Source organism: Lotus japonicus, chromosome 1 (genome assembly GCF_012489685.1).
Source record: "Lotus japonicus ecotype B-129 chromosome 1, LjGifu_v1.2".
NCBI classification, from domain to species: Eukaryota; Viridiplantae; Streptophyta; class Magnoliopsida; order Fabales; family Fabaceae; genus Lotus; species Lotus japonicus.
In genome coordinates, this window is record NC_080041.1 from 79,786,350 (window position 1) to 79,814,154 (window position 27,805).

The following is a 27,805-nucleotide window of genomic DNA, read 5'->3' on the forward strand; positions in this document are numbered from 1 at the left end:
TATTTTTAATTTGGTTAATTTTTATTGTTTATCACGTGTCACAACTATAATTGAAAATCAATTGGTTATAAATATTGATTTTTTTAATAGTAATAAGACTAATTTTCTATTTTCATTTCCTATCATTTAAAATTATTTATTTACTTATATAATTTAAATATAAATTACTTTTGAAATAATAATATTCTTAATTTAGTTAACTTTTATTTTTAATTATCACGTGTCACAACTAAGTGAAAACCAATTGGTTAACTGCATAATTTTATTTAAAAATAGGTTATCTTCAAAACAATAAAATAGAATAATTGATAAAATTCAAATTAATTTTATTTATTTTAAAATATAGACTCATCATGAAAATATAAAAAAATTTAATTTAATAGAATGTTCAATTTTTAAATGTATTTTTTATTCACATATAAATTTGATACATTTTTCCTTATCATATCTTGTCCTTATCATGTGCACCTCAAACACATGATAGGATAAAAGTCTATCATGTTTTTATCCTATCATGTTGTTATTTTATTCACATATCATATCGTATTCTATCATATCCTGTCCTGACCACCAAACGGGTCCATTAAGTAGAAGATAAGCCTTATAAAATACGAAATGCTCATTCAAAATGTAGGCTCATTAACCTATACAAGTTAGAACTCAAATGTTCAAATCAAGAAGAAAGCTTTACTAGTAGTTTGAAGACAAGCCTCATTGCTTATTTCAAAGTGAGGCATTTTTTATTTATCAAACACTAGTCATTCTAGACTACCTCGAAATCAAAGTCCTCATGACTAACCCTAACCTAGAGTGCAAGCTTTCATGATAAATTTGGACACATGTAAATGAGGCCAACTCAAGTGGTTGTTTGGTTTGTAGCTCGCAAATAGCTAGACTAGACTGATAAGTTAGTATATTGTCTCAATTTTGATCCAACACAACCCAACTTGAAAAGGCGTTAGTGCCTTGTGAGCTAAGCCTGAACGGATTGAACCGACCTATATTGATACCCCTACCACTAAGTGAGGTATTTGATTCGAGCCTTTTTTTGTAAATAAGCAACTAAATTAAAATTTTGTAAATGTTAAAAACGCTAAAACCCAATTTATCGTAAAGGAAAAAAACAATTACAATCTCAATCTATGCTGCTTCTCTCCCTTTTCTTTTATAAGATCGTTGCATTCTTTTTTCCGCAAGACCCTTCAATATATAAAAGGTGACACCTTTGAGCTTCAAGCTGGCTTCAATGGCTTTCATGCTTAAGATATTAACTCAGGTGCACAGTACTTTGCAATCCCCTCGTTTATTTCTTGCTAATAAAACCCAAATACCAGAACTTATTCACATATTATTGCTTTCATTTGCAGCGCTTTAAACTAGGGATGTCTGGAAATTTACGGGATTTGAGCTTTTCATGTAAAGGTGAAACTCTCTTGCTTTCTTTCCTTCCCTTCCCTTCCCTTTACCTAAGCAATTAGTCCCACCATTATTAACAAATAAGTGGGGGTGGGTGCTTGTCTTATATGCATGCTTGTTTAAGGCAATTGATCTTCATTCTGATTGCGAGCTAAGCCTGAACAGATTGGTTCGACCTATATTGATACTCCTACCACTAAGTGAGGTATTTGATTTGAGCTTTTTTGTAAATCAGCAACTAAAATTAAAATTTTGTAAATGTTAAAAACGCTACAACCCAATTTATCATAAAGAAAAAAAATTAAAATCTCAATCTATGCTGCTTCTCTCCCTTTCTTTTTTAAGATCGCCCTACTCTTTTTTCCGCAAGACCCTTCAATATATAAAAGGTGGCACCTTTGAGTGATAGGTGACACCTTTGAGCTTCAAGTTGGCTTCAATAACTTACATACTTAAGAAATTAACTTAGGTGCACACTACTTTGCAATCCCCTCTTTTATTCCTTGCTAATAAGGTACCAAATTCCAGAACTTATTCACATATTTATTGGTTTCATTTGCAGCGCTTTAAACTACAGATGTTTGGAACTTTGCTGGATTTGAGCTTTTCATGTGAAGGTGAACTCTCTTGCTTTCTTTCCTTCCTTTCCCCTTACCTGAGCAATTAGTCCCACCATTATTAACAAATGAGTGGAGGAGGGTTCTTGTCTAATATGCATGCTTCTTTAAGGTAATTGATCTTCATTCCAATTGTGAGCTAAGCCTTTGCTCTTTTAAAGATTCCAAATCTTGCAAAGGAATCGTAATCAAAGACCACTTTAAGAACTGGGTTATAGGATACACAAAAAACATGTCAAATGAACCGATTATTGAGAATATTGAAAGCTTAGGTGTTGCGAAGGGGATCAAATTGTTCATTCAAATGAAGGAGAGCATCATCATTATTATTATTATTTTTTGGAAATTTCAATGATTGCATCGTTCCTTGAAATTCATAAACGGTTGAAATTTCATGTACATTATCTAATTTATTTCAATGATTACAGGGCTGTTTGCCTCTCCAGCCACCCCACAAAAAATGTAGAATCAGAGAGCCAAAAATTGAGAAGAAGAGAAAAGAAATTGTGGAACTCTTTGTTGAGATACCGAAATCAAAAAACAAGGCTCTCCTTATTTCAATGAACTACCCAAATGATGAAGAGCCTCTACTGCGGAGCAAAAGAGACATGGACATCATGCACCATATTCTCACCACTTCTTTGAATTTGCTGAGATAGATATTACAAAAATTTATGATTCCAGAATTGATATTGACTGGGAGTTCTACCCAAGTAAGAAAAAGATTAAATATCAGTTTAGAAAACTGATAGAAACAACAGAGGCTAGGGATATGTTGTTTTTCTATATGAATGGATATGGTCAAGATGGAGAAGAGGGAGACTGCAGAGTACCACAGCCATATGCACATCAGATGACAAGTTTATAACTGGTAAATAATAGATTTCACTATATATTTTTCAATTAACACTATTTAATTTAAAGTAATTGTAACTATTATTTGGTATATTCCTAGACATTTACTAGTCAAACAACCTGAAAAAACTCCCAATTGGAAGCTGTCTGACAGCCGTAATCAACTGCTGCTACTCAGCCAATTTCTTCAAAGAGGCAGAAAATCTGAGTCTGGACCCGAAGCGCGGAGATATAGTTGTGTACACCGCTGCTGGATGCGATTCTTATGCATGAGATGGCAGGTTGATGGGTCGTGCCCTGTTTCCCCTACTCAGAGGACCAAGGAATTACACCAACTTCGAACTATCCAAATCACACCTGCTTGCTGCATCCCAATCTAAATTTTTGATACAATGTGACAACCAATAAATAAGCATTGTAAGATAAAATTGAAGGGTGAAGGAGCAATAAAAAGAACTCATCATCATCATCACTGTTAGAGACGGCTGAGAACATTTTTGTAAGGTTATGAAATATGAGGGAAAGAAGAGGTGAGTGAATCAGAAGAATGAAAGTGTTAAAAAAGAGAAACTGAATACGAGCAAAAAAACTTCTAGCGCTTCCATTCATGAGTGCAATATTGAAGTTTTTTGGTAAATTACTCCCTAAGGACATTCTTTCAGAGCTATCAATAAGTTGAGTAAATCAGAGTTCAGAAAGAAAATTACTTAAAGAAAGAGAGGTAGAGGAAGAGATGAAGAATATATACCTATCCTTCTTTTTTCATTCAAGTGTGCTCTTCAGTAAATTTCTGAAAACGTCCTTGAAAATTTGCAAAAAAGCAATGCATGAAGTACAATGTTGTGTTATATTTCTGCTCTGTTTGGTGTACATGTTATGCCAATAAGCAGTGCTTAGATAGTAACCCATGTTTGTGCTTTACAAGGACGAGCGATTAAACACGGGATGCACGATTGTGGTAAAAGCCGTTAACGGAGCCGAAAACCAATACGAACCTTTTTTCTGCTATTCTCAATGAAGTGAATGAAATATAAAATGTCTTAAGTGGAATAGAAAGATGTTGAAGTAGCCTAGATTTTCCGGGAGACCAACAAGGCTTAGATTATTTGAGATCCTTACAATTCTAGCTTAAAAGGCAATCACGCATTTGCTGTGTTTTCTGATTTATACGAAGAATCATACGAACTCAGTGTGATAACGCAATTGGGGTAAAAGTTGTGAGCGGAGTTGAGGACGACACCGGCCTTTTTTAAGATCGCCCCACTCTTTTTTCCGCAAGATCTTTCAATATATTAAAGGTGACACCTTTGAGCTTCAAGTTGGCTTCAATGGCTTTCATGCTTAAGATTTTAACTCAGGTGCACATTACTTCACAATCTCATCTTTTATTCCTTGCTAATAATGTTTCAAATTTTAGAACTTAGTCACATATTTATTGCTCTCATGTGCAACGCTTTAAACTATGAATGTCTAGAACTTTGCGGGATTTGAGCTTTTCATGTAAAGATGAAACTCTCTTGTTTTATTTCCTTCCATTCCCTTTACCTGAGCAATTAGTCTCAGCATTATTAATAAATGAGTGGAAGAAGGTGCTTGTCTTATATGCATTCTTCATTTCTATGGAGAGCTATTGCAGCAAATATCTCTGTCGTGGGTGCATCAAGGATTAACTTGCGAGCATATATGCTAGGAGAGAAAGTAACACAAACCAAAACAAAAAAAGAACGTGTATTAGAGATACACTCCACACTATTGGAGTTAATAATGAAATGCAACTTCAAAATTTGAGAAACTTAAAAAGCTGATGAAAAATATGAGCACAAGAGGGTAAAGAAAATTACAAGTCTGAGAGCATCCATTTTATCTAGAATGTAGCATATGACTTAGTATGACAAGTAATCTAACCTCTCTTGTTTTGTTACTGTATGGAGATGATTTACTTTCAAAAGCCGGAGAAAGGCAAAATCAGGGTTTACCCCATCCTTGAAAATTTGCAGAAAAGTAATGCCAGAGTTAGGGATGTCCATGTTTTTTAGGCCCGCCAGAAACCGTCCGACCCATGATCCAAAGTTGAAGATCCAGTTGCGAAATGTCTTGATTAAGACCAGTGTTGAATATATATGTTATTATTTTTTCTGTATGCACTCTTACTCAAAATCACTTTCATGTGCCCTCTCCTCATCTTCATATTTTTGGTTTTTTCTTGTGTGAATGTTGAACCCGCACGAACCCACCCGCTGAAACCGTGAACCGAACAACCTGTGATAGTAAAACGTCAGCGGCGGATCTGATGGATTGATCTTTTTCACCGAATGAAACCGACGTTTTCGGCCCGAAACCGACCGAACCTGCCGGTGGACAACCTTTTCCAGAGGTACGATGTTGTGCTATGTATCTGCTCTGTTTGGTGTACATGATATGTCAATAAGAAGTGCTAGGATAGTAACTCATGTCTGTTCTTTACATGGACGAGCGATTATACACGCGGAATGCACGGTTGTGGTAAAAGCTGTTAACAGAGCCGAAAATGAATACAAACATTTTTTCTGCTATTCTCAATAAAGTGAATGAGGATATAAAATGTCTTATGGGGAATAGAAATATGTTGAAGTAGCCTAGATTTTTCGGGAGGCCAACAAGGCCTTAGACTATATGATATCCTTTAAATTCTAGCTTAAAAGACAATAACGCATTTGCTCTGTTTTCTAATTTATACGAAGAATCATACGAACCCAGTATGATAACGTGATTGAGGTAAAAACTATGAACGAAGTTGAGGACGACACCGACCTTTTTTTCTACCAATAGCGAAGATGGTTGTTGGGCCTTTAGCTCTTTGATTCTTGCGAATCTCAGCTACACTCAAAATCTTTAAGTTCTTTGGAAATATAGCAATCTAGTGGTAGCGTTGGGTCTGATCCAGGAAGACCAGCTAGGCCCAAGAAAGCAGTCAGGAAGCCCGCATGGATGAAAGGATTTATCCAAACAAAGAGAAGCAGAATGTCAAGAAAGAAGAATCAAAGTGGCTAAAGTTAATCAATATTAGTGCAGTAGAATATAGGAAAGTCTCATTGCATTGTTAGGCCGTTAGTTGGGCCTTTTTAATTCCTTTACAATTATCCAAGAAGAGACTATGAGTAGTACAAGTAGTATATAGCTGTAATATTCCTATTTTCCAAGTAATGTAAAACTAGAGCCTTGCTCATATCTTTGATTCCTTCTTATCCTTTTCTCTTTGAGTCTGCTAGGGTTTACTGGGTAGGGTTTAACCTTACCATTTGGTGCTTTCATGGCTACTGCACCTCCCTCTCCTGAGCGGGATGCCATTGAAGAGAAGCTATCCGCTCTCCTCAAACGGCAGGAATACCAGGACACAAGGAACAGAGCATTTAATGCTATCCTCCAAACCTTATCTCAGCAGATCTCTTCCATCACCATGTTGCCTCCACCGATCCAACCAAAACCTCCACCTGGGTTCCAACTTGCTTCCTCGTCCCAACCTCCACCTGGTTTTGACACGATTTCCGCTGCCCCTCCACCACTAGGTTTCTCATCCACCACCAGCTTGAACCTCCAAGCACCAAGAGCCGCTCCAACACCCACGGGAACACTGCCAGTTTCCCCCAACTTGCTCCCAAAGTCCATGAAGCTCCAACTGACAGCTTTCGATGGCACCGAGCCACTAGATTGGCTCTTCAAGGCTGACCAGTATTTCCAATTCCACCAAACCCCTCCAGCTCAACGGCTAGATCTGATGCCCTTCTATATGGTGGGTGAAGCTCTAAGTTGGTTCAAGTGGATGTTTACCAACAACTAGCTCACATCTCGGGACGATTTCACCCGATCCCTCACCCTACGGTTCGGCCCCTCCTCTTATGAGAACCCACATCAAGAGTTATTCAAGCTGCGCCAGATCACCAGCGTCGCCGAGTACCAAGGCAGGTACGAAAAACTCTGTAATCAGGTTCTTGGATTATCTCCGGAAACCATGTTAAATTGTTTCTTATCTGGGCTGCATTCTGCAATCAACAAGGAGTTAAAAATCCTCATACCGTACTCAGTCTCTCAAGTTATTGGCCTTGCCAAGTTAGTGGAATCAAAGCTTAAGGATAGTAAACATTTGTTCAGTAAGTTCTCTCCGAGCAGCACCTCGCAGACCCGACCCTTAGCACCGTATGCACCCAGCTCACAAACTCCAAAACCCGCTGCTCTTAATTCACAGTCCCCAAAACCGGTAGGATAGATGCCAATCCGGCTTCTCACCGCCGCCCAAATGCAGGACCGTCGAGCACAAGGATTGTGCTACAACTGTGACGAGAAGTACATCTTGGGGCATCGATGTCAATCCAAGCAATTCCTCATCCTACAAGTAGATGAGAACCCTGATGAGGAAGGAATCATTTCTCTCATAGAGGAAGAAGAACAAGTGGAAGGGGATATGGAAGAGGAACACTTACATTTTCAGCTGTCATCCTCGGTTTTGCACGGGTTACCCTCTCCCAAGACTCTTCGGTTCTATGGAACTATTTATGGTCACCGGGTGCTCGTTCTGGTCGATTCCGGCAGTTCTCACAACGTCATGCAGCCTCGGATTGCTCAATTCCTACACCTGCCAATACAACAAATCAAAATATTCCCTGTTATGGTCGGTAATGGACAGAAAATATATTGTTCTGGGATTAGCAAACACACACCACCCAGGGTGAACGACAATGTCTTTACCGTACCCTTTTACCTACTAGACCTCCAAGGAGCGGATGTGGTGCTCGGTGTCGAGTGGTTGCGTGCGTTAGGCTCTTTCACCTCAGACTACTCAATACCAGAGATGGCCTTCCTAGTCAATGGCACAGTCACACCCAACACCAGCCCCTTCTCATCACCGGTCTTACTAATTAAAAAGAAGGACGAGACTTGGCGCTTTTGTGTTGACTATAGGGGATTGAACTCTATCACAGTCAAAGATAGGTTTCCCATACTCACATTTGATGAGCTCCTTGATGAGCTGGGTGGTTCCACTATCTTTTCAAAGATTGACCTACGCTCCGGGTTCCACCAAATTCGAGTAGCAGGTGAGGACACTCACAAAACATCGTTTAGGACGGTTGATGGGCACTACAAATTCCTCGTTATGCCTTTCGGATTGACGAATGCTCCCTCTACATTCCAAGCGGCCATGAATGACCTTTTACGGCCTTACCTATGCAGGTTTGCCCTCGTCTTCTTCGACGATATCTTGATTTATAGTCGTACCTTTGAAGACCACTTGGAACACTTACAAATTATCTTGGACACTCTACTGTCACACCACTACTACGCCAAACTGTCTAAGTGTGATTTTGGGGTGAAATCAGTGAGTTACCTTGGACACATTGTATCGGCTAAGGGAGTCGAACCCGACCCAAGCAAGGTTCAAGCCATACTCGATTGGCCCACACCCAAAACGCTCACTGCGTTAAGGGGCTTCTTGGGGTTAACTGGGTTTTATCGGCGGTTTGTGAGGCATTATACTACCTTCGCTGCACCCTTAACCGATTTACTCAAGGCCGCATCTTTCATTTGGTCTGAGTCCGCTGAAACTGCATTCCACAAGCTCAAAACCTTGGTTACCACAGCCCCAGTTCTAGTCCTACCGGATTTCCAGCAACCATTCACCATTGAGACAGATGCCTTGAGTGTGGCAATTGGAGCCGTACTTTCCCAAAAGGGGCACCCCCCATAGCATTCTTCAGTCGCAAGATGGGCCTGCAAATGAAAACCCAATCAGCATATGTGCGCGAAATGTTTGCTATTACCGAATCAGTTAAGAAATGGTGGCAATATTTGATCGGGCACAAGTTCACCGTGTACACCGATCATTAGAGCCTAAGGCACATGCTTACTCAATCAGTTCTTACCCCAGAGCAGCAAAAGTGGGCCTCTAAGCTGACTGGCTTCCACTTTGAGATATTCTATAAACCAGGCTCCGCTACAAGGTTGTCGATGCACTCTCAAGAAGCTTCCCAGAAGAACCTCCTCTCTTAGCATCGTTTTCAGCAACAGTTCCCTCGATCATAGCTGAACTCCACGCTTATTATGCTACAACGGAAGGAAAGGAAGAAGTGGATCAGAGGCTAAAACAAAAGGGGTATCACCAACACCAAGGGTTACTATATTACAAACAGAGCATGTACTTACCCGATTTTCCAACACTGCGTAATACCATCCTGGATGAGTTTCACGCCTCTCCTTCCGCTGGACACTCGGGGCTCCAACCCACCTTGTCCCGCCTCGCTGCTTCTTTCAATTGGCCAGGGCTCTATAACCAGGCAAATGAGTTCATTCAAAAATGTCAGGTTTGCCAGTACAACAAAAACAGGACTACCAAGAAGCAGGGCCTACTCCAGCCTTTACCTTGCCCTGACCTCGTGTGGGAGGACCTCACCATGGACTTCATCACTGGATTGCCACCATCCTCTAGTTATTCCGTGATATGGGTGGTCGTGGACAGACTGACAAAGTATGCCCATTTCATCGGGCTCCCATCCAAGTTTACTGCTCAGTCTCTGGCAAATAGATTCTCCACCGAGATAGCAAGCATCCATGGCCTCCCTCGCTCCATCGTCTCCGATAGGGACAAAATCTTTATCAGTCAGTTCTGGAGAGAATTGTTTGAGTGAATGGAACCCGCCTCCGTTTCAGCACCTCCTACCACCCAGGAACGGATGGCCAATCGGAGGTCGTCAACCGCGGGGTTGAGACCTATCTGCGGTGCTATGCCAGTGAGCAGCCCAAGACTTGGCACCGATACTTACACCTTGTAGAGTATTGGTACAACACCTCTCTGCACTCATCTACAGGAATGAGTCCATTTGCAGCTCTATACGGCCGTCACCCACCAGCTCTCTTGGATTACGTGCCCGACAGCACCCATATTGAGCCGTTGGACTCCTCCCTGCAGCAACGAAACCACATCCTCAGAATCCTCAAGGCCAATCTGGTCAGAGCCCAGCAGAGGATGAAGGACCAAAAGGACAAGAGTCGCGTCGATATTACCTTTGCCCCGGAGGAATGGGTGTTGCTCCGTCTCCAACCATACCGGCAGCAGACGGTTCACCGCCGAACCTCTCAAAAGCTGGCAAGAAGGTTCTACGGTCCCTTCCGAATCAAGCGGCGACTCGGCGTCGTAGCCTACGAGCTCAATCTCCCCACCGGAAGCAAGATCCACCCGATCTTCCATGTTTCCCTCCTGGAGCGCTTCCATGGAGACCCCAGCACCTCTTTCGTGCCGCTTCCGCCGCTTCCCTCTGATCTGCCGGAATCGGGCTCCACCAAGAGCATTCTCCCACTGGAACCAGCTGCCGCCGCAAGCCAACCGCCTCATGTGGACAACAAAGGGAACCACGAGATCGAAGGAACAAGCAGAGGAGAGACTGCACCAGCGGCTCTAAGCAAAGAAGGAGATAAGGAACAAGTGCTTTCTGACCAACATGTTTGCCAGGATGTACTTAACTTAACCCTATCTAAAGCTTCTGACCACACCAAGCTCTCAGCCAATGAAATTGAGACACCGGACCCCACCAGCGAGACCACAGTTGTGCCCCTCTCGAAAGTGCCAAAATCAACTCAATTGAAGGGCAATTTGGAGTCCCCAACGCTGACTAGTCCAACGGCTCCAACTAATGGAAGCCCCAACCCTAATTCCACTGAAGTTATCCCAAGCGGGTCTGACCCGGTTCCTGAACCCGACCTTGTGGACAAGGTCGTTCTTCATGGGGTGGGTAATGGTAGCGTTGGGCCTGATCCAAGAACACCAGCTAGGCCCAAGAGAGCAGTCAGGAAGCCCGCGTGGATGAAAGGATTTATCCAAACAAAGAGAAGCAGAAAGTCAAGCAAGAAGAATCAAAGTGGCTAAAGTTAATCAGTATTAGTGTAGTAGAATAAAAGAAAGTCTCATTGCATTGTTGGGCCGTTAGTTGGGCCTTTTTAATTCCTTTACAATTATCCAAGAAGAGACTATGAGTAGTACATGTAGTATATAGCTGTAATATTCCTATTTTCCAAGTAATGAAAAACTAGAGCCTTGCTCATATCTTTGATTCCTTCTTATCCTTTTCTCTTTGAGTCTGTTAGGGTTTACTGGGTAGGGTTTAACCTTACCATCTAGATTACAAATGATATGAAGCAGGTGTGAAAAATTGAGCTTCAATGGCTTCCATGCTTAAGATATTAACTCAGGTGCACATTACCTTGCAATCCCCTCTTTTATTCCTTGCTAATAATGTACCAAATTCCAGAACTTATTCACATATTTATTGCTTTCATTTGCAGCGCTTTAAACTAGGGATGTCTGGAACTTTGTGGGATTTGTGCTTTTCATGTAAAGGTGAAACTCTCTTGCTTTTCTTCCCTTCCCTTTACCCGAGCAATTAGTCCCAACATTATTAACAAATGAGTGGAGGAGGGTGCTTGTCTTATATGCATTCTTCTTTAACGCAATTGATCTTCATTCCGATGCAGAGCCGTTGCAGCAAATATCTCTGTCATGGGTGCATCAAGGATTAACTTGCGAGCATATATGCCAGGAGAGAAAGGAACACCTACCAAAACATAAAAGAACATGTATTAGAGATACACTCCAGACTATTGGAATTAATAATGAAATTCAACTTCAAAAATTCACAAACTTAAAAAGCTGATGAAAAGTATGAGCACAAGAGGGTAAAGAAAATTACAAGCTTGATTGCATCCATTTTATCTAGAATATAGCATATGACTTAGTATGAAAGGTAATCTAACCTCTCTTGTTTTGTTATTGTTGGGAGGTGATTTACTCTCAAAAGCCGGAGAAAGGCAAAATAGGGTTTAGACTGATGGAAGTTACCGATATTGAGACAAAGCAACCGCAATTGTTCATTAAGAGAGACAATTCCATAATAGTGTAAAATTACAAATGTTCTAGACCCAAATAAAATAACATCATGTGAAGGATAATTGTGGCGGAAAAAAAAAGATACTCCATCAACAATGATGATACGTTCACACGTCATTTTTTATACACCTCATTTTCACTTATTTTTATTTTTATTTCTCTTCTCTTATCATTTATCAAATATCATATTTTTTTTTTTCTTTCTATCTCTCTCATCATTCCACATTTTTCTACCTCAAAATGAGGTGTGTAAGCAACATTATTCTTCATTAAATAAAAGGAAGATTGATTTTCAAAAAAAAAAAAATAAAATAAAAGGAAGATTAGGTCAACATGTCAAACAAACTGAAACATTAATTATCATTTCCACAATTGACCAACAAGGAAAGTTTATGAATACATTTCTCCTACACAAAAGTGATTATTTCCAAATTCCGACCGTCACTTTTCAGTTTTCCCACTCACACGTGAAAAATGATTCAGCCGTTGAATGAATGAAGATAACTCTGATTCCCATTTCCAACATAAAAGGAATCGTTGACGTGCACGCCTCCTATTGGTCCCCATTCAACACAGTTGAAACTTCTCCCCTTTCTCTTCTACCTTTCTTCCCCTGCCAGCACCCTAGGGTTCCTTTCTCTCTCTCTCCCCTTTTCGCATCTCCACCGCTCGCCGCCGCGGCGAGCGGATTCATATTTTCCGATCACTTCACAATTCGCGCTTCTTCAATCGTAATTCTACAACTCTCTTCAGATTGAGATTTTGATTCACCTGAACTATTCGATTTGCTACGTGAGTATAAGACGCTGGTTTGGTTGTTGCAGCAGCGATTGGAGGAAGATGGCAAGTCAAGGTGGTGGTTCCTCTCGAAGGAGTATTTCATCTTCCAGGAGAGCCTCTGAGTCTGCAGCTTCCCTATCCACTGCTCGAAAATCGCTTTCCTCTTTGCGTCCACTGTATGTAATTCAATTCACTTCGCTCTTTCTGTATTGCAGATTATAACTATCTATAGTATTTAGCTTGATTCTTAACCCCCCTTAAGTCTCTTTCAATTGGGTTTTGTATTTTTTTATATTTAAATTCCCTTTTGTAATCTAAAAATTGTGTTGATTATGTTGGATATTCTGGTTATTTGGTGCCATGGTTGCAGAAGACAGTGTTTTCAAAGTGTCAACATCAAACAAATATGGCTTTTGTAAATTTAAAGCTTTGTCTATTTGGTTGGCTTTTGATAATATCTATAAAGAACTCTGACTTTGATGTTGTACTGTTATGTGTCAATTTCTATGTTTCTAGTTTCTGCCATCAACTTCACTTGATGGAAACACTTGTTTTTACATATCGTTTTCGTATGTTTAAGTCCTCTACCTAACATAACTATCAATAGAAATCTAAATACTATCCTACCCCTAGCTCTAAACTGATCCCCTTCCTCTAAGCATGAGTTAGACACCTAATTTGCATCATTTGGGATTAAATTGAGAAGTTTGGCTCAAACTAATGCAACAACCTCTGTTAGCACATCATCTATCTTCTCAAGGCGAAACATTAGAACGACTTATCTGAAAAAATGGTCTTAACAGAGCTTGTACCCCATTCTTCTAGCTTTCCAATACCACTAGTATCAACCTAATTGAATCCTTGTTGCTTTGAGTTATGGCCCAAAACATTGCTCATTGCTCAGCAATTTGTGGCAGCACTCCTGTTTTGACTTCCTGCTCCAATTTGACCATCTAGACATTTGAACTAGTCTGCGCTGAGCTGATCGATCTAGATCTTTGTCTCAACTTTCCTACGAGGTATTGTTTGTAATTTTTAGATTTCTAGAACTAAATATATGACCAAAAGACAGAATTAGTGTAAAATCGTAATTATCCTGAAAAACATGAACAAACCCAATTTGGCCCCAGTTGTCTAAAACAAGACTAAGACCTTAGACCAACCATTTAAGCATAAAAGAATTTTAATATGCTAAATATGAGAGTTAAAGTGTTAAACAATGAGTAAAATATGTAGTTATCAAGTGCACTGAACAAATCTGGACCTTTGAATCCACAAAGTGAAAACAGATTTTGGGCTGTTTCTTTCCAATTATAATTTTGGCTGGATTTTCAGTTAGAGGTATATAGTCATGGCATGGCTATCTGGATAAGAATATTATTTTTGAATCATATTTTTATAACAGACCTGTCATTGTCTTAAAGGTTAACTACATAAGCATGAATGCATTTAATGAGCTGTTCAATGCACTCAATTAGATTAATTTTGCACAAATTTATAATAGCTCCTGCTTAAGTTAGATAAGTCAGTGAGGATTCTGTCAATTTAAAATTTTGAATCATGGGGATGAGGCCTTGATTTTACCTGGATTTGGATCAGGGGATTTACTGGAGAGCGGACAGTGAAATCATTGAGACTTACAAAGGCTCTGACTGTGCCTGAAACAACAACTGTCTATGAAGCTTGCCGTCGGATGGCTTCCCGTAGAGTGGATGCTCTATTACTAACAGATTCTAATGCTTTGCTATCTGGAATCCTCACGGACAAGGTATGACTCGTATTTTTTTTCTGACTGATTATCATGGAAGGGGAAGAAACTTGAGACTTCACCTGTATTTCTGCAGTTTTAACATGCATAGCTTTCTGTCCTATTTTTTGCTTAAAGGATATAGCAACAAGAGCTATTGCCCAAGAGATTAATCTTGAGAACACGCCTGTTTCCACGGTTATGACAAGGAATCCAGTATTTGTCCTTTCCGAAACTCTGGCTGTAGAAGCCCTGCAAAAGATGGTGCTAGGTTGGTAGTTTATATCTTGACAAACTCAACTCTTCAAATTAATTGCTATTGTGTATCTTGCTTTTTGAATACATAGCTAACATAGCATATATGCTGACAGGGAAATTCAGGCATCTACCTGTGGTGGAGAATGGAGAAGTTTTAGCTTTACTTGACATAGCAAAGTGTTTGTATGATGCCATTGCCCGTATGGAAAGGGCTGCTGAGAAAGGAAAAGCAATTGCAGCAGCTGTTGAAGGAGTTGAAAAACACTGGGGAACATCTGGTTTGTAGAGTGTTTTCTTTGTCACGCTTAGCTCTTTATTTTATAATGATGGGACCTTTGGAAAATATAATGGTTGTGGTTAGGTTCACCATTTCTAATTGCTAGGTTTTATTCCATACTAATTTAGTGTTTGTGCAGACTCCAATTCATCGTTCATTGAGACTATCCGGGACCAGATATTCAAGCCATCATTGTCCACAATCGTCCCCGAGAATTCAAAGTAGGTAATACCTTATTTTGCTTGAATTGAGAAAAAATTGTATTAAAATTATTTATCTGCACGTTCAGTTGCTGACCAAGTTCCTTTAACATATTGGCCTGTTTAGGATTGCAACAGTTTCGCCTACAGACTCAGTTTTGACAACAACGAAAAAGATGGTTGAACTTCGTGCAAGTTGTGCTGTTGTGACGGTTGATGGCAAACCTCGTGGCATCTTTACGTAAGTTTGTAGTAGTTGAAATCTCCAGCAGCCTAGCAATCATCTTTTTCTTAAAAGTTCCTTTTGCCTTCCCCCCAACTGTTATTATATTATGTATGCTTACTTTAATTAATCTGCACACAAATTTCAGTTCAAAGGATGTCTTGATGCGGGTGATTGCGCAAAATCTCCCTCCAGCGTCAACTCCTGTTGAAAAGGTACTTTGTTGTATTTGTATGCTGTTTAGAAAAAATATTTACTTTTCCCCACCTTTTCTGTTTTTGGATTTTGTAACTTCTAGATCTAGTAATGTTTAGGAGCATTTGTTTTTTACTTTCTCTATTTCTTTTTAATTGATGTTTTAGAATAGTTCCACCCCCCCCCCCCCTACTTATCTGTCATTTTAAAAAATCCAAGATTGCACTAATTACTATTTTGTCAATTATATCTTTATCTAATTAATTAATGAGATAATTAAGTAGAGATAACACGTTGAAGAGATTAAGAGTATATTAAGAAATATAAAAAAAAAATATTAATATAAAGAAGGGTTTTAATAATATTTTTATAGTTCTTGTGTCGTTATCTTAAAAGACATTTTTATAGGAATTAAGTATCATGTTTTAGAAGTAAAAGTGGTCATTCTGACTGTTCATCCTTTTTTATCCCTCTTGTCTGACATTTATGGAACAAACTATGCAGGTCATGACTCCAAATCCAGAATGTGCATTTATTGATGTTCCAATTGTTGATGCACTTCACACTATGCATGATGGAAAGTTTTTGCATCTTCCTGTGATTGATAGAGGTAATGTAATTATATATGGTATGTGGTGCAGGTTTATGAGTCAATGTCTTTTCTGATGTGGGTTTGGTTGGTTCAAAACAGATGGCATTGTAGTTGCTGTGGTCGATGTGATTCATGTCACTCATGCCGCTGTGGCAACAGTAAGCCAGGTGTGTTATCTATCTTAGATTGTGATGTACCACTGCTGTTTATTTGAGATTGACCATCTATACTTCTATAGAATCCTTGTTGCATGAAAATGGGATAAATGGCTTTATTATGCAGCTTATAGTGTGATTCTTGTTTGCAAAACTTTGTAACTTAACATGTTGTTGATTTAGTTTTGTTGATATTTGTAAATTAAATGGCGGTCTGAAAGTACTCTCAATGAACTAATCTGTGTTGATATCTCAATGATGAGATGCTCACTAGCTCTATCTATGATCTCCATTTTAGTTCTAAACCTGGCATTCTGGCAAAATGCTACGTTTTTTTTTATCACCCATTTATATTAGCTTATTACGAATATAAGAATTTGAAACCAAAGGTAAGTACTGTAGGTTTGGTTCTTCTTTATGAATCTATTTTGCATAAATGCAAGAGCCCATGTTATTATTATTATATACAAAAAACCCTATTATTATATACAATACAATATGCATGTATAACAAGTTAAAAAATGTATGTCATGGCACAATGGCATGGGGTTTTTAGGATATATAAATAAAATAGTAACAAAATCCAAGAAAAACTAGGCTTTGCTTGGTTTCTTTCACCATGGAATTAGCATACTACCGGAGAGATGACCCCTCTATTGAGAAGATGGTACATGGTAGTGGAAGAGGTCAACATATCCTCAAGTCCGAAAATGATACAATTGTAGACCTCACCAGAAGTAGTAACGGAGGAGCCAAGTAACACTGGGAACTCAGGCTGAAACAGTAGCAACCCAAGCACTGAAGTAGAAATTGCAGAAATTTCCTCCTAAGGCTTGATCACAACTTCGCTGAAAGGAACAGCAGAGGAGCTTGAGCTTGGAGCCCTAGTATAAACTGTTGCCAACCTACGCACTCAAGCAGAAAATCCCGATCATTAGAGAAAGATGGTGTTCTTGTAGAAATAATAGAGTAGTGTGGCCTCCAAATAGTAGCATTCAACTTTAAAAGAAGAAATAGCTCGAGAAAAATATTTCTGCCAGCAAATATGCAAGCTTCTTTTCATTATATGTATCTGGTAAAAACATATATTCGTGCGTCATAGCCATAGACCAAATTTTAAATGATTCGACGATTTTTTTCTGAAAAGGATATCATTCTGTCGTTGATTCTTTTGCACCACTGTTAGAACATAGTGTGGATAATGGTGAAAAGACAAACACTATGATATTGGAATCCCTATTGTATAAAACAATTTTGTATTTTTATGGTTAACATTTTTAATGGTGTCATATTCTCCAACTAATTAGGTTGGAAATAATGAAGCTGCCACCTCCTTGATGCAAAGATTTTGGGATTCAGCCATGGCCTTAACTCCAAATGATGATGATGACGAAACACGAAGGTTTATATATATGCATTGAAGTTGCTTGGATAAGCATTTACAATTTTTCGATACTTATACATTATTGATTATGTTCCAGTGAAAGTTCCTTGAAATTGGCTTCTGAGGGCGGTGAAACGGGGAGAATCGGTCCTTATCTTTCGTCAAGCATGCCCAATACATTTTCCTTCAAACTACAAGATAAGAAGGGTAGAATGCATAGATTCACATGTGGTATGTAAAATATTGCATATTATCTCATATCTGTGTCTGCGATGGAAACAGCATATAAATGATGGGTTCAATGTATGCTCATATCTAGTCCTTTCCCATATACATTGGTAGCTAAAGCTGTATATAATAACTAATAAGCAAACTTTTCTGCTTAAAAAAGACATGAGAAGATAGAATTACGAATATATGCATTAGATAGAAAGTCCAGGTAGAACTTTTTCTGGAAAAGGTGATAGAATCCCGCCATAGATTATTTATGCGTGAATGAAAAAGACCTATAGAAGGCCGATAATTAGAGGGAGATAAACAAAAATGATTTGTCGAACATTAAAGCATGGTATAATTTAAATAGTTTGTCCAGACATATTTACAATGCAACATTATAGAGTCGTTTGTTTAATGTAGCTAATTCTAATGGGAAAAGTCTTTTGTTTGCTTTGGTTTTTATGGATCTATTTTTTTTCATGATAGTTTCTTCTATTTTTTAAGGGTTTCTTATTGTAGTTCTCATTCATTCTCGATCTAAGAAAGGGTGTGATGAGTCTTTTATTATCATTATGAGAAACTTATTCTTAGATGAAGTCAGAATATTTCAAGAAAATTATGTATAAGTAAAAAATTATAAGTTGAGTGGCTTGTGTGGTTGCTTTGCTTACTATTTCAGATACCCGGAGCATGACAGAGGTTATAACTTCAATCCTGCAAAGACTTGGTGATGATATTGACCCTAACAACCTGCCTCATATTCTGGTACTTCTTAAAACATTATATGTTCTTAAGGTTGAATGATAGATTTAGTTGTTTACCCTTTTCCTAAGGAAAGCTTGCCAAATTTTTGTTTGCAGTATGAAGACGAAGATCATGATAAAGTTGTATTGGCTTCAGACAGTGATCTTGCTGCAGCCGTGGACCATGCAAGGATGGCTGGTTTGAAGGTATAATATATTTATGGCTTAAATACTCTAGAGGTCCCTGAAATTGTATGGTATACGAAAATAAGTCCCTTAAAATTTTTTTTCCGATTCCGGATCCCAGGAATTTTTTTTTCATCGAAATAAGTCCCTACCCGTGTTTCATGCTTATGTGGCTCATTTTTTGCACAGTCATCAATTCCACGTGGCTTTTATAATTTTCTTTTATTACACATGGATTAATAAATAATAATTAAACATTTTAAGTTTAAAATTAATCCCTAAACCTAAATCTTAAAACATTTTAATCTTGAAACATTTTACTCATAGCCCCAAATTAACATCACACGATAGCAGAACCCACCCCACCTTCCAAGCATCAACTCCAAAACCTTCAAACCCAGATTCAACCCCATAACCACCTGATCTCATGCCCAGTATCACCCTTTTCGCCAACTTCTGCTATTTAGATCACCCTCTTCGCCAGCTTCTGCAACTCCACTGCTCTTCATCTTCTTCATCAGCACAAATTCTTCATCTTTTTCCTCTGCAGCCATAAATCCTTCATGTCAAAGAATGTTCAGTTTCTGCAACTACAATCATGAGATGGGTTTGCTGAGGGTGGGGGTGGGTTTATGGGTTTAATGGCGGCTCTATTGAAGGCATCAAAATCATTCAACCATGGCCTTGGGAGAGAGAGAAAGAGAGAGATGATGGGTTCAGGAAGAAGAACAAGTTATAGAAGATGAGGGGAGAGGAAGGGGTGGCGGCTGAAGATGGAGAACTAGGGTTGGGAGAAGATGGTTCTGAAATTCGTATGCACCTGGGACAGATGTTGTACACGATGTTGCACCAACGTGTACGACAACAATACACAACAATCAGAGTTAAATGTTTTTCGTTAACAACTAAACAGAAACATAAATAAAAGAACACAAGGGATTGTTAACCCAGTTCGGTGAACATCACCTACGTCTGGAGGATACCAATCCAGGAGTCAATTCACTATCAAATAATAGCTCTCAGGTCTCATGAAAGTCCCTCCTATACCTAAGTACTCCCCCTTAGTATAGAGCCTCTTTTATGTCTACCACTATTACACAAGTGAATCTAGCTTAGCCCTTCTCCCCTAAGCTATGAGAAAACTTTCTCTAACCCCTAATGACCACTGCCACAGCGATCAAGACTTGTTTATCAATAAACAAGGTTGATGAGATTACAACTCAACTAAACAAATCAACTCAGTACTTTGATGAACACGAAAGCACTAAGTTGGTACAAAAGTCATAAGAAGGACTCACACAATAAACCCTAGGGATGAAAACAACACGCTCAAAATCCTTGCGCAGCTAGGGTTACAAAACTTGAATAAATAGACATCCAGCGTAGAGACTTGGGCCTTGGATGGTCTTGATGTCTTGAGTCCATAACACAGCTTCTGGAAAACAAATCTTCAGGGAATCATATCTTTCCAGAATCAAATCTGAACCAATTTAAAAACAGAACATATCTCTTATTTCAAACTTGGTTCATACGCTAACAACTTGTAACAACCTCAAGGTTAGCACACGCGATCATAACTGAATCCTTAAGCTTCAACAAAACGCACAGCTTCACTTAAGTCTTCTTGAACGCACAAACAACAATCAAAGGTAACACAGAACCTTCAGCGATTGATTGCACAATCTAGCAGAGACCACATGTTGCATCATCTAGTCGCACAATAATGTGTTGAAACAAAATGCAGCCAATTCACACATCACAAACACAGGGACAACAGGTTCTTTTCTTCGTTCTTTCTCCCTGGTTCCTTCTGAAGTTTTATACAGTTATTTTTTTTTGAAAATGATTTTTGATAGAGTTAGGGATTAATTAGATAGGGATTAATTAGTGAGGGATTAATTTTGAGATTTAGTTGTTAATTATAATTCATTAACACACTTGGAATAAAAGAAAAAGAAAAAATACACGTGGAATTGATGATTGTGCAAAAAATGAGCCACATAAGCATGAAACACGGGTAGGGACTTATTTCGATTATAAAAAAATTTCCAGGATCCGGAATCGGGAAAAAAAAATTAAGGGACTTATTTTCATACGCCATACAATTTCAGGGACCTCCAAAGTATTTAAACCTATATTTATTTGCTTATCAGCTGCTGACTTTGGGTTTCAAAAGAAGCAGCACCTGCTCTGATTTTTCCACTTATCATTACTCCCTCCATAATGTGCTCATCTGAAGAAAATGATTATACTAGCTTATTAATTATTATGATATAATAAAATGTTTTGATGAGATTCTCCTTATTAATACCTTGAGCTTGATATCTAAGAAGTCAAACAATGATTTGACCTATAATTTTAACTTTTGATTGATTAATTTTTTAGGGATTGAAATTGCATTTAGACTACGAAGGAACACGTGGTTATCAGAAAGGTTCTGATTCGGGTAGTTTGGAGCTTGCTACTTCAAATGCGTGGACCTCGGCATATAGCAGCGTTGCTGCTGGAGCTGCATTTGTTGCTGGCTTAGGCATATTAACATACTTGAAGCGATATTAACATACTTGAAGCTATTTAAATGAATGGAAGAAAAGCAATTCTGTTTGGTAGTATTGGGGCCAAGCTGAAGTAAGTGGAGCTTTGGAGGGCACACTGCACTTGCCATCGTTATGTTCTGAAATTTTGTACAACAATAAGTACTTATATGTGAAAAAGGAAGCGATTTTTTCAAGCTGGTTACTGTGCTGTATGACAATTAGGATGCGTCATCTTGTATATTTGTAATTTTAGGTGTTGCAGCCTCATCTGTGTACACGAATAAACGGCATTAACACAAGTTTCTGTCCATTTTTTTCTGACTTAAGTTCATAAAACCAACACTGAGTTCATTGGTTACTTGAAAATATTGATGATTGTGTTTGTACTTTGTAGTTTATCGATCAAACATTGAGTAGCGGATGGTGATGTGGTGTTGTGTCTTAAATTTTAAATTATTGTCTTCCTTTTTATTGGTAGCCATTGAGATAAGCTGAATTATAACATGATGAAAGTAAATATCTGTTAGTATGCAGTGGTAACATGATCGATCATAGTGGAGCTTTAGTTACAGTTGCATTACTCATTGCGTATTAGTCATGCCTCATGAGTATTGAAAAAATAATCCTCAATCATTGAGCTATGAAAAAAAGGGGTGGAAGACTTGCTTATGAAACGAAGTGTTAAACCACTGCGCCAAAGTGGTTTTGTTCAGTGTCTTATTTGAAGGAACCTATGTTGGTAATGTGACCATCAAGTGCGGGAGCTGATGAAGTTAGCGAAGTTGGTAAGCGGAATAAAAGTGAATTACATACCTTTTTCAATTCAACCCATCTTTTATGATTTACGCGACAAAGTAAATATGAATCAAATGACAAATGTTGCTAAAAAAATTAAATAGTTGATGACTAAGAACCTTTCACTTAATAAACAAATTAAATGAAGAAGAGATTTTTGTTTTGTGGATTATAAGGGGAAGTTTAAAACAAGAGAGGGAGAACATGAGGTACATTCTCATTAGCCAATGTCATCTTTGGTTCCCTATTCACATGGTTGATTAGGTAAAAATTAAGAAACCATCTTATTTATGACAGCATATTAAGAATAGTATTAGGTAAATTGGGTTCTAAATGGAAGGTGGAAAATAACAACACAAAACAATGGAAAGCATTAAAAATTTAGCTGGAATTTGTTTCTAATAATTAAGCACCTGTGCTATGAATGTAGGCAAGAAGGACTTTGAGGGCAGTGGTGACTGGTGAGGCTTCAAACACTTGGATGTCGAGGTAGGCAGGTGAGGAAGGAAGCTGCTGTGACATTTTTCATTTGTCTCTTATTTTCTTATTATAATATCACATTGCATATAATATCCCAAATTTGTGACTCTTTTTTCCTATACTCCTAGAGGTTTAGAGGCGTGAGTGAAGCAAGTACATGTGAATGGATTATTATTGTTTCATTTATTCCCTTTATTCTCTTTTCATACATAATTTGAATATAAACTGAGTTTCAAAAAAACAAAGAATATATACTGTCTAAATTTCTTATCCACAATCCAGTTCTTGCGACCAGTAGGGGAAAGGAATGAAGTTTGGTTAACTGTAATTTTTTAATCCCTTTCCGTATTGATTTCATCAAATTAGAATATTTTGCATGGCCAGCTCAACATTTGTCTTCCTTCTTCACGAGACTATCATATCTTTTTTTTTTGGTTGAAACTACTACCACATATCTATTGAGACACTAACACATTTTTGTATTTACACAATTTTTATTATCTAACTACAACTAATTTGAATTGACTTTTTATTTAGAGTAATGATACATTCACACCTCATTTTCTCTTTCATTTCATTTCCACTCTTTTTTCTTCTCATCTCTCTCTGCATTTTCTGTCACATCACATATCATATCACTTATTTCTCTTCACATTTAAAGAAGGTGGAGGTGGAATTGGAAAGAGCACACAACATTATTCATTTTTTAAACATATGAATTCTAAGTCCACTCCGTTTGATTACATACGTAAAGATGTGTTTTGTAGATGGGTAAAATATTATGCCCAGGACAAAGAAGAATAAAATAAATTAGGAGTTTTCTAAGTGGCACATGAGAAAGTTTAGCTTAAATAATTCATCGTCCAATTACATTAAATATAAGTGAGTTAGAATTTTTATATTTAATTTATTAATTTATTTATAAAAATAATATCGGTTTATTGAATTGTGACTTGTGAGTTAGTAACCTATATGGATTATTTAAACAACCCTAATAAATTATGTTATAAGTAGTCATCCCAATATTCTTATCTTTCAAAATCCTCCAAATTTAGGATTCTAAAATTCGCATCACTGCATCAGAGTTTGTTCTATTGGTCTCGTGAACCCAACTCACCCTATGCTAATTTAATTTCACATAAAAGACAAAATTATTCTCCAATCACGGGGAAGGTTTACAAGTCATGAAATATATGAACTGTTCAAACTCGCTAAATGGTGTTTTATACACCCTCGGTCACATATATAAGCATAAAAGACATTTTAGATTCATTCATTAAATGAATGTATGTAACCATTAATAATGACTAGATACATTCATTAAATGAATGAAACTAAAATGTGTGTTTTGCTTATATATGTGACCGGAGGGTGTAGTAGTTAATTACATAGCTGGAAATTTTTATTATTTACTTTATATTTTTTTGGTAAACTATTATTTACTTTATAAGATAGTATTGCCTTTAGTAAAAAAAATGTAAAATTTATCTAAAAAAGTATAAAAAATATCACCTTGGAGATCAAAAGATGTTGTTTTAATTTAAATAGATGTTTCAGATTCAAATATCTATAATTATAGATGAGTTATGTAATACTTAATAGTAAAAAGAAATTTATCGCCCATAATAATCATACCTAACTCAATTATGGTTGTTCTAATAAAAAGTGCATGTGATTTAAACAAAATAAAATACCTAAAAAATGTATCTCAAAATATATGACTATGTTTTGATACTTGTTAACACTTGTTAATACTAAATACCCACTCACTTAGAAAAAAAAAATTAACAGAATTCATATCATGAATTTGGGAGGAATGATAATTTGTTCACCAATCAATTCCACCTCCCCCACCTTGGAAGGTAGTAAAGAAATGAGAGAGAAATAAGTGATATGATATGTAATGATATGATATGTGATGTGATAAAAAATGCAGAGAAAGATAAGAAGAAAAAATATGTGAAATTGAGATGTGAGATAAAGTGAGGTGTGTATAAATAATTACTCATATCATGAATTTGGGATGAATATTTATTTCAAATGATATATTATTCCAAACACACATTATATAAGTAGCATAACATTAAATTTGAATAAGTAATGAATCGGTGATCCCACTAGTTGAGCGGTGGAGGTGATCGTGGCCACAAGCTGTAAAATCTACTCAGAAAAAATAATGAAAACTTGAACTCACTATGCCATAATTGATCAAGTTAAGAACCTCCTCCTCATTCATCAAAGCAAAATAGTCACAAAAATTAAAACCGACACTTTCTTCCATTCTCATTACTTTCGTTAATTGCGCCACCTTTTCCATTCAAAGTGACTGAGTTTCACTGTCATTAAGGTAAAGTACCACAAACCAGAACCAGAACCTTCTCTTTCCTCTCTCATCTCCTTCTGCTGCTACTCATTGCCACTGCACACACTCTCCATTCCTTCCATTTCTCATCCTTTTGGATTGAAATCAGCATACCCATTTGGCAAAAGACTCCACCTTTGCAGCCAACAATGGGATTCACCAAACCCAAATCCTCCATTCTCTCACTCCTTCTCATAGTGTTAACTGTTTTTGCAACTGCACAACAGCAACAGCAGCAACCTATCAAAACTGTTGTTGTTTTGGTCATGGAGAATCGTTCCTTTGACCACATGCTGGGGTGGATGAAGAAAGCCATCAACCCATTAATCGATGGTGTCAATGGAGATGAATGCAACCCTGTTAACACCACAAATCCAAAGCATAACTCTATTTGCTTCACTGATGATGCTGAGTTTGTGGATCCGGATCCGGGGCATTCGTTTGAGGATGTTTTGCAACAGGTATTTGGTTCTGGTCCTCTTCCTTCTATGGATGGGTTTGTGGAACAAGCAATGTCATTGTCTCAGAATCTCTCTGAGACTGTGATGAAAGGGTTTAAGCCTGAATCTGTGCCTGTTTATGAAACTCTGGTTAGAGAATTTGCTGTTTTTGATAGGTGGTTTTCTTCAATTCCGGGTCCAACTCAACCTAATAGGCTTTTTGTATACTCTGCTACTTCTCATGGTGCAACAAGTCATGTCAAGAAGCAGTTAGCAATAGGGTATCCTCAAAGAACCATCTTTGACTCAATGCATGAGAATGGCTTAGATTTTGGGATTTATTTTCAGAACATACCAACAACCCTGTTTTATAGAAACCTGAGGAAGTTGAAATACATAAAGAAATTCCATCAGTTTGATTTGAAGTTCAAGAGAGATGCTAGAGATGGGAAGCTTCCACCATTGACTGTAATTGAGCCTAGGTACTTTGACTTGACTGGCTTGCCTGCAAATGATGACCACCCATCTCATGATGTTGCAAATGGGCAAATGCTGGTTAAGGAGGTTTATGAGGCTCTCAGAGCAAGCCCTCAGTGGAATGAAACTCTTCTGGTTATTACATATGATGAACATGGTGGATTCTTTGATCATGTGCAGACTCCTTTTGTCAACATTCCTAATCCAGATGGGAACACTGGACCTGCTCCTTATTTCTTCAAGTTTGATAGGCTAGGCGTTCGGGTGCCAACTATCATGGTCTCTCCTTGGATAAAGAAAGGGTCTGGTAAGCTCAAAATCCTCTAGTGAAAGCAAAATCTTGGTAGACAAAAGCAAGATCCCTTAGCTTTTGCTTCTGGCCACCATAATTTTGGCTTCACAATGGTTTTCGTTTCCAAACATGCACTTAGTTTATCATTTTTTTCGCATCTCCTCTTTGATCAAAGCCATTATACATGCATATTTTTATGATAGAGATGTCAGATGATTGTGTCTAATGCTTCTCTAACGAGGACAATGGTAGTTGGGAAGTTTTTTTCTATTGGATGCTACATTTAATTTTCCAGGACTATTGCCCTTTGTGTTCACGGGTATTCAGTATTCCAATGCCTTTACTTTGTCGGATATCCTTCCCCCTGAGATGCATTTTGTTGATTTTTCTTGTCATTTCCTTTGTGTTTTGAGTAGAGTAAGGATTAAGATATGTTGTTTTCTAGTGTAATTAAGTCAACAAAACTTGACTTTAAATAATTTGGTTTCATGAAAATGGTTTACCTAACCTCTTTTGGTGCATATGTTAGATTCTCGAGATTCAAGTTCAACCTAGTTTTGATTGGTTCAATATGCCTACTAACTTACTTCCTTGATCCGGTTCCTCAGTGATAGGTGGCCCCAAAGGACCTGCTGAAAACTCTGAGTTTGAGCACTCCTCTATTCCTGCCACCATAAAGAAGATGTTCAACCTATCCTCTAACTTTTTGACGCACAGAGATGCATGGGCTGGGACATTTGAGCATGTTGTTGGGGACCTAAGTGCACCAAGAACAGATTGCCCAGGTACTCATTCCCCTTTTTCATGCCAGTTAATTGAGTTCCTCAACTCAATATACTTGAATATGAATTACTACATGATAAAAAAGCTGAAATAGTAATGACATTAGTAGTATATGTGCTGTATTTACTATTTAGTAAGTGAACACTAAAAGTATTAAGTACATGTTTGGAAAATCTTTTACAATTGATTCTGAAACCCAAAGTCAATTCCTAGAAGTGAATTGGCTTTTGTGCCTGCTACTCAAACCACACCCACTAAGAGAGTTTAACATGTGTTTTCCAGTGACTTTGCCGGATGTGACGCCCCTAAGGAAAACTGAAGCAAAGGAAAATGCTGGTCTGTCTCAGTTTCAGAGTGAGGTAGTTCAGCTGGCAGCTGTTCTCAATGGAGACCACTTCTTGAGCAGTTTTCCAGATGAAATGAGCAAAAAGATGAGTGTGAAGGAAGCTCATGAGTATGTAAAGGGAGCTGTTTCAAGATTCATAAGAGCTAGCAAAGAGGCCATCAAGTTGGGGGCAGATGAGTCTGCTATAGTGGATATGAGATCATCTCTCACTACTAGATCTTCCATTCACAATTGATATAAAATTACATCCAAAAACAAAAGAAGAAAAAGAGAGTTGTGTGGCTATATTTGTATCTAGTTATAAGTCATCTGATTACTGTATTTGTTAGATTTTGTTAGGATTATGAATGTGGAATGCAGTTGAAGGTAAAGGAGGGTAAGTCTCTCAAAATATGCGGTTTGAAAGTGATGGATTGGCTCGTGAGTAATTTCGAAGAAGAAAACTCCAATGCTATTGTACAAAAAGGACAAGCCAATATTATAAATGTAGCGCCATAATTTTGTTTTGAACTGTTTATATTCTTATGTGAATTTCTGGAAT

At 37.8% G+C, this 27,805-nt stretch overlaps 3 protein-coding genes across 5 annotated transcripts; all 3 read left to right on the forward strand.

Moving 5' to 3' along the window:
• Window positions 1-9,726: 9,726 nt before the first annotated feature.
• On the forward strand, window positions 9,727-10,779 carry LOC130747613 (uncharacterized). Its single transcript, XM_057600594.1, has one exon. It carries the CDS (start codon window positions 9,727-9,729, stop codon window positions 10,777-10,779), a length of 1,053 nt encoding a protein of 350 aa, XP_057456577.1.
• A 1,481-nt stretch (window positions 10,780-12,260) lies between these two features.
• LOC130717662 (CBS domain-containing protein CBSCBSPB1) lies at window positions 12,261-21,705 on the forward strand. Of its 3 annotated transcripts, none has more exons than XM_057567992.1 (15): window positions 12,261-12,527; window positions 12,621-12,752; window positions 14,176-14,344; window positions 14,462-14,594; window positions 14,695-14,859; window positions 14,998-15,079; window positions 15,186-15,299; window positions 15,430-15,496; window positions 15,981-16,086; window positions 16,168-16,235; window positions 17,531-17,625; window positions 17,705-17,838; window positions 18,503-18,588; window positions 18,684-18,773; window positions 21,138-21,705. In XM_057567992.1, exons 2-15 carry the CDS (start codon window positions 12,637-12,639, stop codon window positions 21,309-21,311), a joined length of 1,599 nt encoding a protein of 532 aa, XP_057423975.1. In that variant the 5' UTR covers window positions 12,261-12,527; window positions 12,621-12,636; the 3' UTR covers window positions 21,312-21,705. The 3 variants fall into 3 exon arrangements, with proteins under 3 accessions (XP_057423975.1, XP_057423984.1, XP_057423992.1); XM_057568001.1 differs by having other exon boundaries at window positions 12,624-12,752; XM_057568009.1 differs by lacking the exons at window positions 12,261-12,527; window positions 12,621-12,752 and having other exon boundaries at window positions 14,206-14,344; window positions 14,421-14,594.
• A 3,030-nt stretch (window positions 21,706-24,735) lies between these two features.
• LOC130717680 (non-specific phospholipase C6) lies at window positions 24,736-27,774 on the forward strand. The gene is made up of 3 exons (XM_057568022.1): window positions 24,736-26,150; window positions 26,744-26,920; window positions 27,201-27,774. Exons 1-3 carry the CDS (start codon window positions 25,076-25,078, stop codon window positions 27,497-27,499), a joined length of 1,551 nt encoding a protein of 516 aa, XP_057424005.1. The 5' UTR covers window positions 24,736-25,075; the 3' UTR covers window positions 27,500-27,774.
• The last annotated feature ends 31 nt before the right edge of the window (window positions 27,775-27,805 follow it).